The 17,991-nt window shown below is 38.6% G+C and overlaps 1 protein-coding gene and 1 pseudogene across 13 annotated transcripts in view; both read left to right on the top strand.

The window, feature by feature from the left end:
- Window positions 1-17,991, top strand: part of TATDN1 (TatD DNase domain containing 1) — a 31,373-nt gene that overhangs the window by 797 nt on the left and 12,585 nt on the right. For 2 of the 9 annotated variants that reach the window (XR_014056321.1, XM_081498979.1), the window contains exons 2-8: window positions 4,716-4,781; window positions 6,600-6,649; window positions 7,873-7,936; window positions 9,033-9,176; window positions 9,278-9,320; window positions 17,622-17,707; window positions 17,790-17,830. Coding sequence is in view for 8 of the 9 variants with exons in the window: in XM_081498979.1 (XP_081355105.1) it covers window positions 4,716-4,781; window positions 6,600-6,649; window positions 7,873-7,936; window positions 9,033-9,176; window positions 9,278-9,320; window positions 17,622-17,707; window positions 17,790-17,830 (494 nt within the window). In the remaining variant the exon portion in view is untranslated. Of the gene's footprint in view, window positions 1-4,715; window positions 5,458-6,599; window positions 6,650-7,872; window positions 8,013-9,032; window positions 9,177-9,277; window positions 9,321-17,621; window positions 17,708-17,789; window positions 17,831-17,991 lie in introns of those variants that run through there. The other 7 variants (XM_081498980.1, XM_081498984.1, XM_081498983.1 and 4 more) reach the window with 7 other exon arrangements.
- LOC145509707 (mitochondrial import inner membrane translocase subunit Tim8 A pseudogene) overlaps window positions 5,067-17,991 on the top strand; it is a 25,510-nt pseudogene continuing 12,585 nt past the window's right edge. For 2 of the 4 annotated variants that reach the window (XR_014056325.1, XR_014056322.1), the window contains exons 1-7: window positions 5,067-5,457; window positions 6,600-6,649; window positions 7,873-7,936; window positions 9,033-9,176; window positions 9,278-9,320; window positions 17,622-17,707; window positions 17,790-17,830. The product of XR_014056325.1 is annotated as a mitochondrial import inner membrane translocase subunit Tim8 A pseudogene, transcript variant X4 (transcript). The remainder of the gene's footprint in view (window positions 5,458-6,599; window positions 6,650-7,872; window positions 7,937-9,032; window positions 9,177-9,277; window positions 9,321-17,621; window positions 17,708-17,789; window positions 17,831-17,991) is intronic. The other 2 variants (XR_014056324.1, XR_014056323.1) reach the window with 1 other exon arrangement.

Here is a 17,991-nt window from a genome sequence, read left to right as displayed (position 1 = left end):
TTGATTTTACCGTGTATAGAGTAGAGGTTCACTGGAGGCTTTTGACAAGGAGCATTCTTTAAGCAAATCATTGGGTGCCAGTTTCACATTGGGAGCCTTGGGCTGTGGGATACAGCAGTGGGTAAAGCAGGGCATGCGCCTTCTTTGTGAACTTTCTAGCTACTTGAAGTAGGAAAATGACAGCTGTTGTGTAGGTTTGGTAGGTCACAGGGAGAGGCAGGGAAGCATATCAGAACTTGAGCAAGGGCATTGGAAAAGGGAGAGAGAAATGGGGGAGAGGTACAGATGCAGCATTTAGCAGCTGAGTGTTTATGACAAGTAAGGGAGAGTAAACATGATTCAGGGTTGGGATAAATACCTCAATATGAAATGGAAGTCTGATTAGTTTGGCATTGGGTGGGAAATGTAAGGAAATCCATTTGGATTAGGTAAATGTGAGAATCTTACAGGACATCAGGTGGAGACAGTTACTGGTCAGTTGGAAATGTCTTGCATTCAAAGAGGTTAGGATTATAAACTTAGATCTAAGAGTTGTTTTGGGTACTATTTTTTTTTTACAAAGATACTGTGCTAAGTATGTGGAATTATAAAGAATCTAGTGGTACAGTTAATTTTCAGGCTGGAGAGGTATGTACAGTCAAAGCAAATGCAGGGGAGAGTGTTTAAGTAGCACCTTAAAGTGCCACGAAAGAGGTTTTTTAAGATACTGTGGGAGAGCCTGGGGTGGGGGACAGGTAGGTCCTCAGAGGTTGTAGACATTTTGAAGGTGTGGTGTCTCTCAGCCTCTTTATTACAATCTGTGATACAATTGATGGAGTAGATGGGGTGAGAGCCACGAAACACTCCCCAAAGAAGAGGAGACACACTTTTTAAAAGTTTTGTGTTTGTAATAAAAACTTAATCCTTGCCTCAAGTTAGGTCTCTTTAAATCCTTTCTCTAGTGTCCAGAGTGGTCTGTATAAAAAAGTCAGCTACATTTTTCTTCTGCTTCAGATCTTTTAGTTACTGTCCTCAAGATAGCTGAAGTGCCTTAACATAGCATTGGAGAAGGAAATGGCAACCCGCTCCAGTATATTCGAGCCTGGAGAATCCCATGGACAGAGGAGCTTGGCGGGCTGCAGTCCATGGGGCTGCAAAGGGTCGGACACGACCAAAGCGACTTAGCACACAGCATAGCGTACAAAGCCTTTCTATGGTCTAGTCCTGCCCACTTTTCCGGCTTCATCCTTTTTATGCTCTATAAACACTTGGAGGTGCTGTTTCTTGCTTCTGAAAAGGTTTTATAGTGGCAGTTTGGGACGGTAATGTCCCCTCTGTCTCTAATATCCTCTTGCCTGGTTGATTTTTACCTACCCTTTACTTTACCACATTATTTTATAATTAAAATACTTATGTATCTGCCTTTCCCATTAGTCTACACGCTTTTAAGGCAGATACTTGATGGTATTTGTGGTATTTGTCTTTGTTTCCCAGGGGCTTATTTTATTTAGTACAGTGACTGTTCAGTGGAAGTATGAATGAGTGGGTAAAAGATGTGTAATTTTAGTATAGGTGGTAAGAAAATTGATAAAGGAATCTCAACCAAATAAGCTAGAAAAGACTTCTTACAGAAGGTGGGTTTAATTGACATGTATTTCTTTCTGTATGCTCTTCATTTCCACTTTCCAGGGGTAACCAATGTTTAAAATTTATATCCTTCCATAATTTTTAAATTTATATGGAGACATAAAAATAGGCAAACATACCAGATATGTGTCTTTTTATAACAAAAATGGGATCATAGTATGCATTCTATCTTTGTTATGTGAGTTTATTCCATGCCATTTAAAAAGTTCTGCCTATGACCCACTACATAAATTTCTGCGTATAGTATTCATGAGCAGTACTTTGGAAAACAACCTGTTAGACCCATGGACAGTTGTTCCATAAATAAGCTTTACATGCAGCAGTTGCATGAAAAATTACACCAGTGGAGGAAGTTCCCTGGTGGTCTAGTGGGTGGAATTCAGTTCTCTCACTGCCATGGCTGGGGTTCAGTCCCTGATTGAGCAACTGAGATCCCACAAGCCAAAAGGCGTGGCCACCTTTTTTTTTTTTTAAATAATAGAAAAATTAAACCAGTGTTATAAAAGCAACCTTAGATTTTGATTTAGGACAGCTGACTATCCCCAGGTTGTAATCCTATATTACCCCCTTCTCGAATCACATAACCAGTGGCTGCCTGTGTTTCTAATCTGGGGAAGGAGGGCAGGAAGCAGAAGTATTTGTGTTTTATGGGAAATATTGCTCCCTCCTAGAAGACACTTCAACACTGTGTCTTAGGTTATACCTGAGACTAATTTCTGTGACACTGTCTGCATATCATACCACAAGTGACCATCTCCTCAGTCTGAATAGCAATAAGAATCTATGCTTAATCATTGCAAAGTGATAAAATTTGGAATGGAGTGGAAGCTCCCTTTTCAATGCTGATGAGTTCCTGCTCTAAAAAGTAAAAATCGCTCAGTCCTATTCTTTGCAATTCCATGGACTGTAGCCTGCCAGGCTCCTCTGTCCATGGAATTCTCCACGCCAGAATCCTGGAGTGGGTAGCAGTTCCCTTCTCCAGGGGATCTTCCCAACTCAGGGATCGAACCCAGGTCTCCCGCATTGCAGGCAGATTCTTTACCAGCTGAGCCACCAGGGAAGCCCTCCTGCTCTAAAGCTTATCCACCAAAAGTGGGTCCTTAAGAGGGACCCAGAGTGAAGGATATACCCCTGGGTGATAGGGTTGGTGGCAGTGGTATGTAAATCTTGATGCATTTACAGAATTTCTCTGGATGTCTTGTGTTTAACTTTGAAATAGCATAGTGCCCTTCTAAAATCAAAAGCTATGTTATCCCCCAAATTTTCCAAAGTAAAATTGATACTCCAGGGAATCTCAGGGTGTTACATACTCTGGACTACCCCTCATTTGAAAAGCAGAGGTTTGGAAGATTCCCATCTAGTAGCCTCTGTGCTTACTCTTATCAAATGAGCCAGTGAGAGCAGCTGGCGGTAATTAGTAACAACTACTTGGGGTGGGGGTGGGGGTCAACCAGCTGGGGGCTCTTAGGAGCTGTTAGGAGCACTTCCCTCAGTGTGATGACTAGAAATGAATACAGACATTGCTGGATGTTGGGGGAAGGGGTTGGCAGGGAGGGGAGAGGTTAAAAGAAGAGAGGGACAGTAAAATCACTCTCCATTGTGAACCTCTGCTCTACAGCACAGTGAATTTCTTCCAGACTTCTACACACATCTGTATGTGGGATGCCCTTTCTGCTTGTCAGCTTTTAAGCTTTAGCTTTCTATAAGATCTAGATCTTTTGTGAGACTTTTTCATCATTCTTGCCCAAACTGTGCTCCTTCTTGGCGCTCTGAAGCACAAAGCTGTAAAGTGATTATTTACAGGCTTAAAAGTATTTAAAGCTCCTCCTATATACCAACCATTATGCTAGGTTCTAGGGATAGAGCATTGAAGAAGATAAACACTTCTCACCTCATGTTGCTTACAGTCCAGCTTATTTTAGTTTTTGGGTTTTTTTATTTTTTTATTGAAGGATAATCGTTTTACAGAATTTTGTTGTTTTCTGTCAAACCACCTTATTTTATATCACAAATGTTATTTTCAGTTCCTATATAGACTGTAAATTCCTAGAAGGCTGGGACCAAGTGATAGGTCTTGTTCATTTCTGTACCCCCTAACTCCTTACATAATATTTGGCATAGTGTTGGTCTTCATAACTATTTGGTGAATAAAGAAAATAATTTATTGACATCTCTGCATCTCCGCTTGTATTACCCTAATTCAGGTTCTCTTCGTTGCAAATAGGAGCTCTTGTTTCCAGATGAACTACCCTGACTCCATTTGCCCCCTTCAGATCCCACCTTCTACAAAGACACCAGAACTAGAGGTCCCGAATACCAATCTTGGAAGCCATCAGTGCTTCTTGGTGCATCTGGTGTTTTAAAGACAAGTATTGAGTCTGCCCTTTTCTGGTCTCTCCCATCTCAGCACTTCTCTCTACCATCACTGTGCTATTTCAGACTCCGCATGCTTTGTTTCTGCTGCTTCCTCTTATCTGCAGTTTCCCGTCTTCTGCTGGGTAACTCCCAACTCATCCTTGAAGATTCAGTTCAAGGAAGTGCTTCTTTCTAGAAATCTCATCTGGACTAACTATTAGACTAAGTTGGGTGGCCCTCTTGTGTGTCCCACAGTGCTAGTATCTACTTATAATTTCTTTCTTTAAAAAAAAAAAACTTTTATTTTGATATTTAAGATGCGTGTCAGATCTTAGTTGTGGCACACTGAATCTCTGGACTCTCTGGTTGTGGCTGGTGGGCTTAATGGCTCTATGGCATGTGGGATCTTAGTTCCCCAACCAGGGATCGAGCTTGCATCCCTAGCATTGCAAGGCAGATTCTTGACCGCTGGACCACCAGGGAAGTCCCCTAATTGTAATTTCTTAATTGGCTATTAAGGAGTATGCCTTCCCAGTTCTGCAGTTAGTTTCTTGAGAGCAGGACTACTGGCTTTCATTTTGGTATCCCAAGCGTCTAGCACAGTGACTGACAAGCAGTAGGCACTTAGATTTTTATGGATATGTGAATGAAAAGGTTAGTAACTGGACCTTTTAAAGTAAAAATTTCAAATAGAGGCCCTCCATGATTATATGTTTTGTTTTTGCTTTCCACAGATATTGGTATCAACTTGACAGATCCTATGTTCAGAGGAATTTATAGGGGGGTTCAAAAGCATCAAGGTAAACTTTTCTTTTGGTAAGCTATTTATGAAGACAAATTTTCTGACCCAAGGAAGAGCATAAAAAGCTTAACCCACCCTTAAAATTGAAATATTAAAGGATTTATTGTGCATCTTGGATAAAACTATAAACAAAGTGAAACCCATAGCAGCTATATTGGTAGACCACGATCATGAACATGTGTAAAATAGCTATTGTCACAAAATGTTATCAAGTTTACAACTTTGAACATAGAAATTGAGAAAACCATATGCATAAAAGGCAAGCCACAGTGCTTCCGGTTCCGCCGCGGAGGCACGTGAAGGTCGGTGAGTTGGCGCGGCGTTTCTCCGGCCTCGGGGCGGCGCTGGATGAATCCCTTCTCGTCGTCTTCCTCCGCGGCGGGTATGGGCTCAGTCGACCCGCAGCTGCGTCATTTTATCGAGGTGGAGACCCAGAAGCAGCGGTTCCAGCAGCTGGTGCACCAGATGACGGAACTTTGCTGGGAGAAGTGCGTGGACAAGCCTGGACCAAAGTTGGACAGGCGGGCTGAGGCCTGTCTCGTGAACTGCGTTGACCGCTTCATTGATACAAGCCGGTTCATCGTGAACCGACTGGAGCAGACGCAGAAATCCAAGGCAGGCTTCTCAGACAGCCTTTCTGACTGACCTCAGCATTACCTCTTTGGGAAAGGAAAGTAGTTCAAGAAATGAAGAGTAGTTAATGGGATGGTTGAAGAAAAGGCTGTAGGGGAATTGGCTCCCACCTTCATCACTCTTGGGACATCCTGTCCTCTGAGAATGAACGAAGACCAGTGTTTGGTGTGGATGGGGATTTGAGGATTAGATGTGTTTGGGGTTGTGTTTTTTTAATGCTAATCTCGTGAAAACAACTGATAGATGAATGGAAAACTACTAGATGAATATTACTATATGTGGGATGATGCTTTTCTCGTAGTCCCATTAACTGCTTCCTATAATTTTAATAGTGGAGTTGCTCTATAATTTGACAGAGGGACCACATAGGTGATAATCTGTTAATTTGTTTTTTGTGGGGGTTCACTTCAGATTTCTGGGGATATCAGTGTACATCTTTGTGTCTCAGGGCAGCAGTCTGGGAAGAATAATTTGGTACTTAACTGTAGGCCTGCTTATCTAGTGTTTTGACTATGGGTGATGGCAAAAATGTATGGTATATTCATCCAGTACATTCCAACTTTCTGGATTATCTCCCTTATACTGTGATTCATTTAAATATCTATATGAAGTATGGTCTCAAGCTAGGACAGGTTGCCTGAGAGTCTAGAGGCCTTTAGTTAAAGGAAGCTAGCCAGTGAACATAATTTTCATACTAAACTGCCACAAAGAAGAAGTTACCTCAAAATAAGAACTTACCCTGAATATCAGGGTCCAAAAAAATTTATAAAGATGTGCCTAAATGAGAAAATTAAGATTTGGGCCAGTCAGAAACTAACAGCAGTTATCAGCTAGAGGTGCATGCCTGTTGTAAATCAGTATAGTTTCCATTTACTGTGTCTTTTCATCATTGAAATAAAAGCTTCTAAATGAAAAAAAAAAGCAAACTATAAACCCAAACAGACTTTGAGCCCTTTTGGTCAACAAAACAGAAGTACAGTTCACATATATTGCCTTATATGGGTTTTTTTTTTTTTAAGGTATTGCTAGGTCTTATTATATGATAAGCACTTATCAAATAGTATTGATTTAACTTTGATTTAGTAACTGTGATTTCTATGTATTCTTTTAATATAGAATAATTAAATTATAGGTAAGTGAGTTTTTATTTACCAGATTTTAATGTGGGCTTCATCTCTTACAGATGACTTACAGGACGTAATAGAGAGAGCTGTTCAGATTGGTGTTAAAAAGGTAACATTTCATTTTTGTTATGATTTTTTTTTTTAAAACCTAAATTTTGGTTAAAATACTGCAGATGAGAAAGAGCCAATGCCACACTTAGCATTTTGTGATATGTATTGTCATATTAGCAAGTTAATGAAATAAAATATCAAAATATTATGTTCTCTCTCATCAGTTTAAGTGACACACACCTTGTGGGTGGTTCTTCCATGTGATCAGAAATGTAGTAAATGGCCAAATCTTCTTGAAATTTTTTTAAAACCCATCTGAATTACCAGGCTTATTAAGAGGCAGCTATTAGTAGATTTTATAACATAATTTAGCTTTGGTTAGAAGTAAGCAATCATCAAAAAGATGTATCTCTAATCACCATGTTTAGCTTTTATACTATGTACAACATTTCAAGCAACTGAGAGAACATTTAATTTTTATGGTAATAATTTGATAATCAGAATTCCTAATACTTTCAGAGAGTTCTAAGCAAATGAATTTTAGCTCAGTGTCAAATTGTTTGAATAGATATTTCTCTTTAACTGGTATTTTTTAAAGTAGCAAGCTAGCGTGCACAGGGAATAAGATTTAAGTTCCATAAGGATTCCTGGCAGCTTAGCGGTAAAGAATCCGCCTGCTAATGCAGTAGACACAAGTTCGATCCCTGATCTGGGAAATCCCACATACCGTGAAGCAGCTAAACCGCTGCACCACAACCGTTGAGCATGTGCTTTAGAGCTGGGAGCCGAAACTGCTGAGCCCACGTACAGCAGCTGCTTGAGCCCACGTACAGCAGCTGCTTGAGCCCACACACCCTAGAGCCCATGCTCTGCAACAAGACAGTCCCCCACAATGAGAAACTAGGGCACCAAAACCAGAGAGTAACCCCCGCTTGCCACAACTAGAAAAAAGCCCACACAGCTATGAAGACCCAGCCCAGCCAAAAATAAAAATAATGAGTAAAAAAACATATATATATGTTCCATATATATATATGTTCCATAATCTTTAAGTTATGGAACTTAAAGTTTTAAGTTCCATAGTGTGGTATCAGGGCACTTAGTAGCTACTGCTTGTAAGTTAAATAAACCTCAGTTTTAAAAAGTGACCAGGTGAGTTCTGCAGGTTGATGTGTGACGGTTGAAGAGAGAGAAGCATTTTGGAAAAAAAAGCAAGAAAGCATGTTTGGGAAACTTGTTGACACTCTTAAAGTGGACTTGTTTTATTCCTTTCTGTTTCAGTTTATGATTACAGGTGGAAATCTACAAGACAGTAAAGATGCACTGCATTTGGCTCAAACAAATGGTATCCTCATATTACTTTTACCTCCCACAATGTGAATTAAGTTATTTTGAAGAAGTCTTTCTGAGAACTGCCTCAGGTACAGATATAGCAGATCATGACTGTAGACACAGCAGGAAGATAGACTGATTTCAGTGGGACATGATTAAGATGAAAAAACTCAAAGTGCCCATTGTCATATCATATGAGCCCTTTGTATTTAATAAGGATTGTTTTAAGATTTCAGTTAATGAGAATTAAGTTCACTAGGCATAGAATTTAACCTTGGATATTCCTGATACAGAATTTTTGTGTGTACACAAAGCTTAAGCTACGAAAGATCATTTATTAAAATATTTGTCATGCAGATTAGAGACACTGTGCAAGGCCCCAGGAATGCAAGTAATAATATAGTATATAACCCTTCATATGCTCACTTATAAACTTTAAATAAATACAGGCGTATGAACATAAAGTTTTGGAGTTGATTCCTACAAGAACCTTAGTTACATAAAACATCCTCCTTTATCTGGCATTTATTTACTTAACCTTTTTGTTGTTTGTTTTTGCTGGGGAGGGGCCGGGACCATATTTCATGTGCTTGACACTGAAGAATTAGGCATTCCATGTTATTTTTCAGAATACTGATTTATTCATTAAAAGGTGTTATTTATTGAAATCTTTTCAAAATGCATACTTCAGGACTCACTGACACTTTTTCTTAGTGATTAAAGTCCTAAAAACATCTTCCCAGAGGCTTTTGATGTGTATAAGAATATTACCTTCCATACTACCTTCCATGCGTAGTATTACTTCCATATTACCTTCCTTACTTGTTATCCCCAAACAGATAGGCTTTTAAAAGTTCTTGGTTCTTCCACTCTTCCACTCCTCTTCCACTCCTCTGCATGTTAAAGCAGTTTTCATATTCATGTGCAAAAATGGCATTAGTATTCCAAAAATTCTTATGTGATTAATCCAGTGCATTTCTGATAGTTTGACTAGTTTATGGGTATTGTTAAAAATGGACCAGTTGAAATTATGTGATACTCTTTTTTCATATTAGATATAAATATAGAAAAATACTTTGAAAATAATCCTAAGCATTATTTTGTGCTAGATATGTTTTTCAGTACTGTTGGGTGTCATCCTACAAGATGTGATGAATTCGAAAAAAATGACCCTGATCATTACCTGATGGAGCTACTGAATCTTGCTGAAAACAACAAAGGGAAAGTTGTAGCAATAGGGGAATGTGGACTTGGTAAGTGTCAACTTATCCTGTTAGTGTGACTCAGTTTGAAAATAGCTGATTTTTTCTTTACAAGTCATGAGTGATTCTTGATTCTTTTTTATCTTTTAAAGATTTTGACCGACTACAGTTTTGTCCCAAAGATACTCAGCTCAAGTAAGGAAATTTATTGTCTTTAGAAATTTTTGTAAAATCTTAAGGGTGGTTTTTAAACTTTTTATCAGTTCAGAATGCAGTTAGGTTAAGCTTCAGAGTTTTTGGGTTTTTTTCCTTTGTATATAAGAAGTTAAGCGAAACAGATTCCATGCATGCTAGTATGGAATTTGTGAGGGGTGGAAGAATGTGGTTCCCTATTGGTTTAACCATCTAATTTATTAGAAACAGGGATGATTTTTACATGCTAGACTTTTGATTTTTGTTTGTTTGATAATAAGTGCATTCATACACGAACCATTCCAGTAAAGTAAATTCAGTTGTGGGGCATATGACTTAAGAGTAAAAGATATTTTTAAAAAAGAGTATAGGGTCAATTACCAAAGCTACAAAAGCATATTTCACTCTTGTTGGGCTTTGGATATTGTGATTGGAACTTGAGATTCCTTTTGTAGGAGCCGTGTTGAGAGTAGTGTCTTCTGGAAAAACTCCAAGCTCACAAGCTCCAGAGACCTATAATACCATTGCCTATAGCTGTTAGTTGGAGTTCCTGTCTCAAGACTGTTGGGTCGTGTTGAAGGCCGAAAAGAAAAATTGTGTCATGGGCTTAATTTAAGACCTAGGCATTTTGTTGAGTTTCAGGTACAGTGTATTAATTATCAGATGGTAAAACAGAATGAGCTTCTGGAGGAGGCTAATTGAGGTATTCATCTATTCAGCAAATATTTGTGGAGTAGTATGTGCTAGAACCTGCTGGGAACTCATAGTATACAAAACTATAAGTAAGGTATAATATCTGCTCCTCGAGCATTTAAGAATAAACAGCCCTTCATCCTGCTTAGGTTCTCAAACCAGACAGAGGAGTCTGGATCAAATTCTCTCTTAAGGTACTATCTAGCTTGCTCATAATATTTAATAACTATTTTTGTCATATGATCTTGGATTAAGCCAGTGCTTGATGGCCTGGGGACTTTCTAAATTATACCTGCCAGAAGTGTACTTCCTCCTGCCCCCTCCCCTGCCTACACATGACAGTCCCAATGTGTCTGGTCCATGTGAAGTGCCTACAATGAGAAGCAGACTGACAGTGAGTCTGTCGTACCCTGGACTCCAGGGTTCAGAATTCCTGAAGGACCATAACCACGTGACACAGGGTGGGGTAATGTTCTATGGACTCTTCCTCTCAGGCTTCACGGTAATAGAGCCTTTCAGAGCTGTTTAGTTGGTGGCATGTTATTTGCTGTGTTTTTCAGGGACATTAACTGATTACTAGCAGGATTACTAAATCTCTGTACCTCTCCTGAATACCATGTATGTCAGTTCACTTAACCTTAGAAGTTCACATATTCACACTTAAATAGAGGAACAGTTGTCTGTAACAGTTTCTTAGGTTAAGCCCGCAGGTCATAATACATCCACTTTCATGGCTGTTTTTGGCCAAGATGAGCCTCAGGAAGCAAACAGATTGTGTGGTGTGACCATCAAGGGCAGTGGCAGAGTCCCCCAAGATTTCTTGCCCATATGACTTTATCCAGATGACATAAATTGATTCTAATATGCAACTGAAATGCTTTAAACCTGATTTTTGTGTGTGTTACATGAAACATTGATAGTATCAGCTCTGTGGATACTTCACCATCATCTTAAGATCAGAACTTAAAAACAGTATATGTATAGCAGCACATAGTTCATGGGCTTCCATGGTGGGTCAGTGGTAAAGAACCTGCCTGCCAATGCAGGAGACTCAGGTTCGAGATCTTCCCTGGGTTGGGAAGATTCCCTGGAGAAGGAAATGGCAACCCTCTCCAGTATTCTTGTCTGGGAAATCCCATGGACAGAGGAGCCTAACAGGCTACAGTCCATAGGGTCGGAAAGAGTCAGACACAACTTAGACTAAACAACAATATATATTTATGCTTCAGCACACATGCCAGTTGTCCAGGTGCTGACTTGTAATAGAGAGTTGAATTACATTGATTAAGTAAATGATTACCAAGTGCCTCCTGAGTCTGATACAAAGAAAAATAGATATGGCAGAAGCCATTGCAATATTATAAAGTAATTATCCTCCAACTAAAATAAATTAAAAAAAAGACTTGGTTCTTATGTATAGACAATAGAGGACATAAATAATTAAATTGGTTGGAAAAGCTATCAGAAAGTATGTGAACATCAGAGGGAAGGACTTACTTTCTGGGGCAGTCAGATGGCTTTGCTAAGGTGACAGGATGTGACTGAGGCCTCTTCCCAGAGCAGGTAAAGCTAAGGACAAACTGAAGTACTGTAGACATTTTAAATAGATGGACAGTTCAGTTTGAGATTTCATTTTCTTATAAAACATCAAATGACAGTTAAAAAAAATGACACATCAGTAGTAATTGCATTTGGATTGTTGTCATAGAAAGAGATACCTGTGTCATCTACCTTTGCATCCTCCTTTCCCATAGGGTATACTGACAGCATCACCCCTATTCTCTGCCACATAGCACTCTGTCCTTGTTTGAGCATTTCTCACACTGTAATAAGTTGGTTTGTGTTAACCACTTCCACTCCCACAACACATTAGTGTCTCTGAGTTCTTCAAAGGCACAGACCAAGTCTTCCTCATGTTCTAGTTCCTATGCCACCTAGCATAGTACTCTGAGCACGATGTAAATGTGCACAGAATTTTTAATAATGAGGGAAGCATCTTTTTGATTTCTATAGAGCATCATGGATAAAAAGCTTATAATTCAGCTTTTACTGTTGAGTCTGTTGGAAGAATTTAGATTTTGATCTGTGCTTATATATGCCATTTGTCTATCTGACACAATTACTAGTGTGCAATTTGTCATTGTTTTGCTTTTTAAAGTAAAAATGTATAGTCAGGAAAATGATGTATGAGAAGAGACAAATAGAAAATAGTATAATGGATTAGGAAGGAGGCAAGACCAAAAAAGAAAAAAAAAAACCCACTACTATGCAGTAGACAAAGTATCTGAGGAAAAAAAAAGGCAATAGATAACGTAGTCTTGAAAATAAGACCTTTTGAATCAGCAGATCTTTATGTTTGAATCATATCTGCATTTTGGTGTTTTCCTTTGTAAATTTCAATTTCCTCATCTTTAAAACGGGGATAATGTGCCTACCTTTCTTAACACTTAGTATGTAAAGCCCCTTGTGCTGTGCTTGGCAAAGAGTCAGTATTGAATAAGTGTTAGAGATACTGCCACCCTAAAAGAAGACACTGACTATAGTTTTTGTTTGGGGCTTTTGAAAAGTTTTTTTTGAAGAAAAGAATAGCAAGTAGATAAGGAAAAGGCCTGATTCAGATGTGGGAAGGTTGGCCTTTAAGCATACCCTGCATTTTCAGTTGCTCTGCCTGGTGCTACACTCCTTTCTTTGTTGCAGGTTAAGAGTTAGGTTCACTTGAGTGGGAGGAATTTGCTTTGGGCATTTTTCTTGGGATTTTAGAATGTTGATATTGTGCAGTCATATTTAATCAGACATCAGACAAAATTTCAAAATAATCATTTGGTGCTTTAAGGAATGTAAGGGCTGATGGGATGGAGTGTCTCACTCTCCCATTTGGCTGATGCGGGATTAACACTGGGTTAAGGTGTACTGCTGGCATGCTTGGGTCTTTGGATTTACATCAAGCCAAATTACAGGCATTCCTCGGAGATATCAGGGGTTCAGTTCCAAACCATCACAACAAAGCAAGTAACAGGGATGTTTTAGTTTCCCAGTGCATATAAAAGTTAGGTTTACACTGTATTGTAGTCTCTCAAGTTATGTGATAGGATTATGTCTTAACAATATACAAACTTTAAAAATGCTTCATTGCTGAAAAATGCTCACCATCATCTGAGACTTCAGCCAGTCTTTTTGCTGGCTTTTTGCTGACCCTTTTTGCTGGTAGAGGGTCTTGCCTCAACGTTGATGGTTGTTGACTGATCAGAGTGGTGGTTGCAGCAATTTCTTAAAATAAGACAACAATGAAGTTTGCTGCATTGTTTGACTCTTCCTGTCACGAACTGTTTCTCTGTAGCATGCAGCGCTGTGTGGTAGCATTTTACCCACAGTAGAACCTCTTTCAAAATAGGAGTCAGTCCTCTAAAACTCTGCCACTGCTTTATCAAACTAAGTTTATGTCATGTCATTTCAACAGTCTTCACAGCATCTTCACCGGGAGTAGATTTCATCTCAAGAAACAACTTTCTTTGCTCTTCCATGAGAAGCAACTTCTCATCCATTAAAGTTTTATCATAAGATTATGCAGTTCAGTCACATCTTTAGGCCCTGTGTCTAATTCTGGTTCTCTTGCTAGTTTCATCACATCTGTTGTTACTTCCTCCACTCAAGTTTTAAACCCTTCAAGGTCATCAATGAGGGTTGAAATCAACTTCTTCCAAACTCCTGTTAATGTTGAGATTTTGACCTTTTCCCACGAGTCATGAATGTTCTTAATGGCATCTAGAATGGTGAATCCCTTCCAGGTTTTCAGTTTATTTTGGCCAGATCCATCAGAGGAATCATTATCTATGGCAGCTATAACTTTACAAAATGTTTTTCTTAAATAATAAGACTAGAAAGTAAAAATTACTCCTTGATCCATGGGCTGGAGAATGGATGTTGTGTTAGCAGGCATGAAAACAACATGAATCTCATTGTACATCCCCATCAGTGCTCTGGGGTGAACGGGTGCATTGTCAGTGAACCGTAATATTTTGAAAGGGATCTCTTTTTCTGAGCATTGTCTCAGCAGTGCACTTAAAATATTCAGTAAATCATGTTGTAAACAGATATGCTGTCATCCAGGCTTTTGTTATTCCCTTTGTAGAGCATAGGCAGCGTAGATTTTTAGCATAATTCTTTTTTTCTCCTTTCCCTTCCCCGCCCCCCACCCCCGCCCCTGTTTTGGCTGCATCATGTGGCATGAGGAACTACCCTAACCAGGGATCGAACCCATGCACGCTGCAGTGGAATCAAAGAGTCTTAACCACTGGACCACCAGGGAAGTCCTAGCATAATTCTCAAGGGTCCTAGGATTTTCGGGTTGGTAAATGAATACTGGCTTCAACTTAAAGTCACCAGTTGCATTAGCCCCTAACAAGAGTGTGAGTGTATCCTTTGAAGCCAGGCATTGACTTCTCCTCTCTATCTATGAAAGTCCTTGATGGTATCTTTTTTTCAACATAAGGCTGTTTCATCTGCATTGAAAATCTGTTGTTGAGTACAGTGACCCTCATTAATTATCTTCACTAGATCTCTGGATACCTTGTTACAGCTTCTACATCAGCACTTGCTATTTTACCTTGCACTTTTTTTTTTAATTTTATTTTTAATTGGAGGATGATTCATTCACAATATTGTGATGGTTTCTGCCATGCATCAACATGAATCAGCCATAGATATACATATGTCCCCTCTGTCTTAAACCACCTTTAAACCAAACTTCGTGGTTGTCTTATTTTAAGAATTGCTGCAGCCACCCCAAACTTCATCTTGTACTTTTATGTTATAGAGATAGCTTCTTTTCTGAAACCTCACAATCCACCCTCTGCTGGCCTCAGACTTTCCTACTGCAGCTTCCTCACCTCTCTCAGCCCTCATAGAACTGAAGTTAATTGGGATCTTGCTCTGGATCAGGCTTTGGCTTAAGGGAATGTTATGGCGGTTTGATCTAATATCTAGACCACTAAAACCTTCCCCATATCAGCAGTAAGGCTGTGTTGCTTTCTTATCATTTGTGTATTCAGGGGAATAACACTTTGTTTCCTTTAGGAACTTTAACTTGGCATTTACAACTTCGCTAACTGGCTCAAGAAGCCTAGCTTTTGGTCTGTCTTGGCTTTAAAAGTGCCTCCCTTGCTAAGCTTAAATATTTCTAGCTTTTGATTTAAAGTGTGAGACATGAAACTCTTCCTTTTATTTGAACACTCAGAGGCTATTCGTTGTGGGATCATTAGTCGGCCTAATTTCAATGTTGTTGTGTCTCAGGCTCAAGGAGAGGAAGAGAGACCAGGGGACACACACACACTGTTTATCAGCTTTGCTGTTGGTATGGGCAAGGTTTGTGGCACCCTAAAACTACAACTATAGTAAGATCAAAGATCACTGATCACAGATCCAATTGTGAAAATACAGTAATACAATACAGTACAAATACAATCATGAAAAAGTTTGAAATATTGCAGGAATTACGAAAATGTGACACAGACACAAAGTGAACAAATGCTTTTGGAAGAATGGCACCAATAGACATGTGTCATGTGGAGTTGCCACAAACCTTCAATTTATAAAAAAACAGTATCTGAGAAGCCCAATAAAGATATGCCTGTAATAATTACTGGTACTCAAGCTGAACTTTTCAAGCTCTTGTCCTTAGCTATTGTTGACCCTAAAATCAAAGAAGCAGTAATACAACCAGAAGCAAATTAAAGCTTCACTAAAAAGAGCAAATCTAACTCAAGTAAAGATCAATTCCCATTTATGAATTTTTAAAAACCCTAAATAAAAAAAGCAGAGAAGTCTCTTAATAGGTGCCACTTCCTGCCCTTTAGCTTCTGTTATTTCATTACCACTGTGGGTTGTTTTTCCTTTAAAGCCAATAGTCATGATGTTAAGTACCAATTATCCTCAATTTGTATTATTAGGAATGATGTTTTACTTCTTAGTTTTCTTATAATAACTAGTTATTAGCTTGAGCACATTGACCTTTCTTTCCTCAAAGTATATAAAATCCCTGTAAGCACATTGTTTGGGCATCTGTTATTTTCATAAATTGTACTTTTCCCTCCTCTGTGATAGGAAGGCTTATTTCCAAGCTGATCATTAAATTCTGTAAATCTGTGTCTTGGTTGGGTGGCTGTGTGTAGCCAGAAGCCAGATAGAGTGTCAAGTTTACATAATGACAAGAACACTTCACTGCTGGCATTTGAATTACTTCAGAGTTATGGAAATAATGACCAGTAGTAATTATTAGAATAGCTTTTTCTTCCAAGTGTTTGTTTATATTTCCTACACTGTGAAGTTTCAGCACCATGCTAATTAACTGAAAGTATTTTTGCTTTTTCTAGTCTAGCAGAATCTGAAACAAAAAACAAAAAAAACGATGGATAATACATAGACCACCAACTTTAGGATGACTATTGCTTTGAGAAGTACATTTCTATTTCTGATTTTAAAACTGAACACTTTGAAGAGTTTTACAAAGGAGATGCTTTAGGAAAATAGTTGTCTGGCACTTCCAGGAGATGAGATATAGGAAAACACAGCAAAGGAGATTTAAGTTAAACAGAAAAATTGTCCCTCCAAACTCTTTAATAAAAGCTGAACCCTTGTAACTCCTGGTTTAGCTTAAATTGCATGACCATTAATGAAAACAAGAGGGAACACCACTGAAATGAAAGGAAACATGAACTTCCACTCTGTCATGTCCTGTGATATTGTCATTATATGCTGGGAACAGGAAGAGGCTTCTTGAAAGCCTCTTGTGTGTCGTGATCTTAGACAAGGTCTTATACCCTCTCTGACATCAGCTCTTTCCTATCCTAATTTTGAGGATTAGATGAGATAATGGTATGAGGCACTTGAAAAACCTTTTCATAAAATACTCTAAGATGTTCAGGACTGCCACTTTATCATGTAGTTTTCATTTTTCTGAAAAAGAGTATTTCGTTTTTTGTGCTCATTTGTTTAATAAATCCTTTGCGTTTAGTTTTTTAAGGGAATCCTTCTTTTTGCTCAGTGGCAGTAACTTCTTGTTTAACAGCATATGAAAAACACTGAGTATAAAGCCTGGCTTCTCCCTTGAAGTTGATTCCCACTGGAGGTGGTCAGCCAGCTTTGGGGACAAGGGGCTGGCCATGTCTCTTCTGCCACCAACACATGCTTTGGGAAAGGGATCCATGGGTATTAGGAGAGTGTCCACTTCATTTGTTGGGATTTAGTCAGAAAGCTAGCTAAAAGTAATTATTTGGGGAAACAGTCCTCATCACTGTAAACTTAAACCTTATAGCTCTTTACTTCCAGCAATGAGATGGTAAAGAACTACCTAATTACCTGATAGTTATAATGGAAAAACTAACAGACGTTTCTGAAAATAATTTTGTAATCCCAGAAAATCAAGTAACCCTTTAGGAAGTCTTTATGAAAGCCTTTGGCTAGATCTGGTGTAGTTTAAATGCCTGAATTCACTATTTCTGTTCTATAATTTCTAGATAATAAAAGTCTTTGAACTTAAAAATCATTTGACAATTATCTTTCTCTTGCTAAAATAAAATTCTTAGTGAAAAAAAAATTTTTTTTTGCATTATGCAGGTATTTTGAAAAACAGTTTGAACTGTCAGAACAAACAAAATTACCCATGTTTCTTCATTGTCGGAACTCACATGCTGAATTTTTGGGTGAGCTAAAGCTAATATCTCATATAAGAATTTGCAGAAATCAAGCTATTTGGTAAAAGGTGTTTCTGTTTTAAATTCACAGACATAATGAGAAGAAATAGAGATCGGTGCATAGGTGGAGTGGTAAGTATAGAAATTGTTTTTAATAAATGATGCACAAAAGTGCCTTGGTTATTAAGGCTGGCCACTATAAAGTAATTTAGATGTCAGCAATAAAGTTACTAAGGTTCTGCTCTCTCTTACATTAATTGAGGGCATATACATTTACTGTTGAATCTATGGAC

Source organism: Giraffa tippelskirchi, chromosome 6, assembly GCF_054371585.1.
Source record: "Giraffa tippelskirchi isolate mGirTip1 chromosome 6, T2T-mGirTip1v1.2.pri, whole genome shotgun sequence".
NCBI lineage: Eukaryota > Metazoa > Chordata > Mammalia > Artiodactyla > Giraffidae > Giraffa > Giraffa tippelskirchi.
Note: the sequence above shows the minus strand (reverse complement) of the source record. Positions and strands in the feature narration are given on the sequence as shown.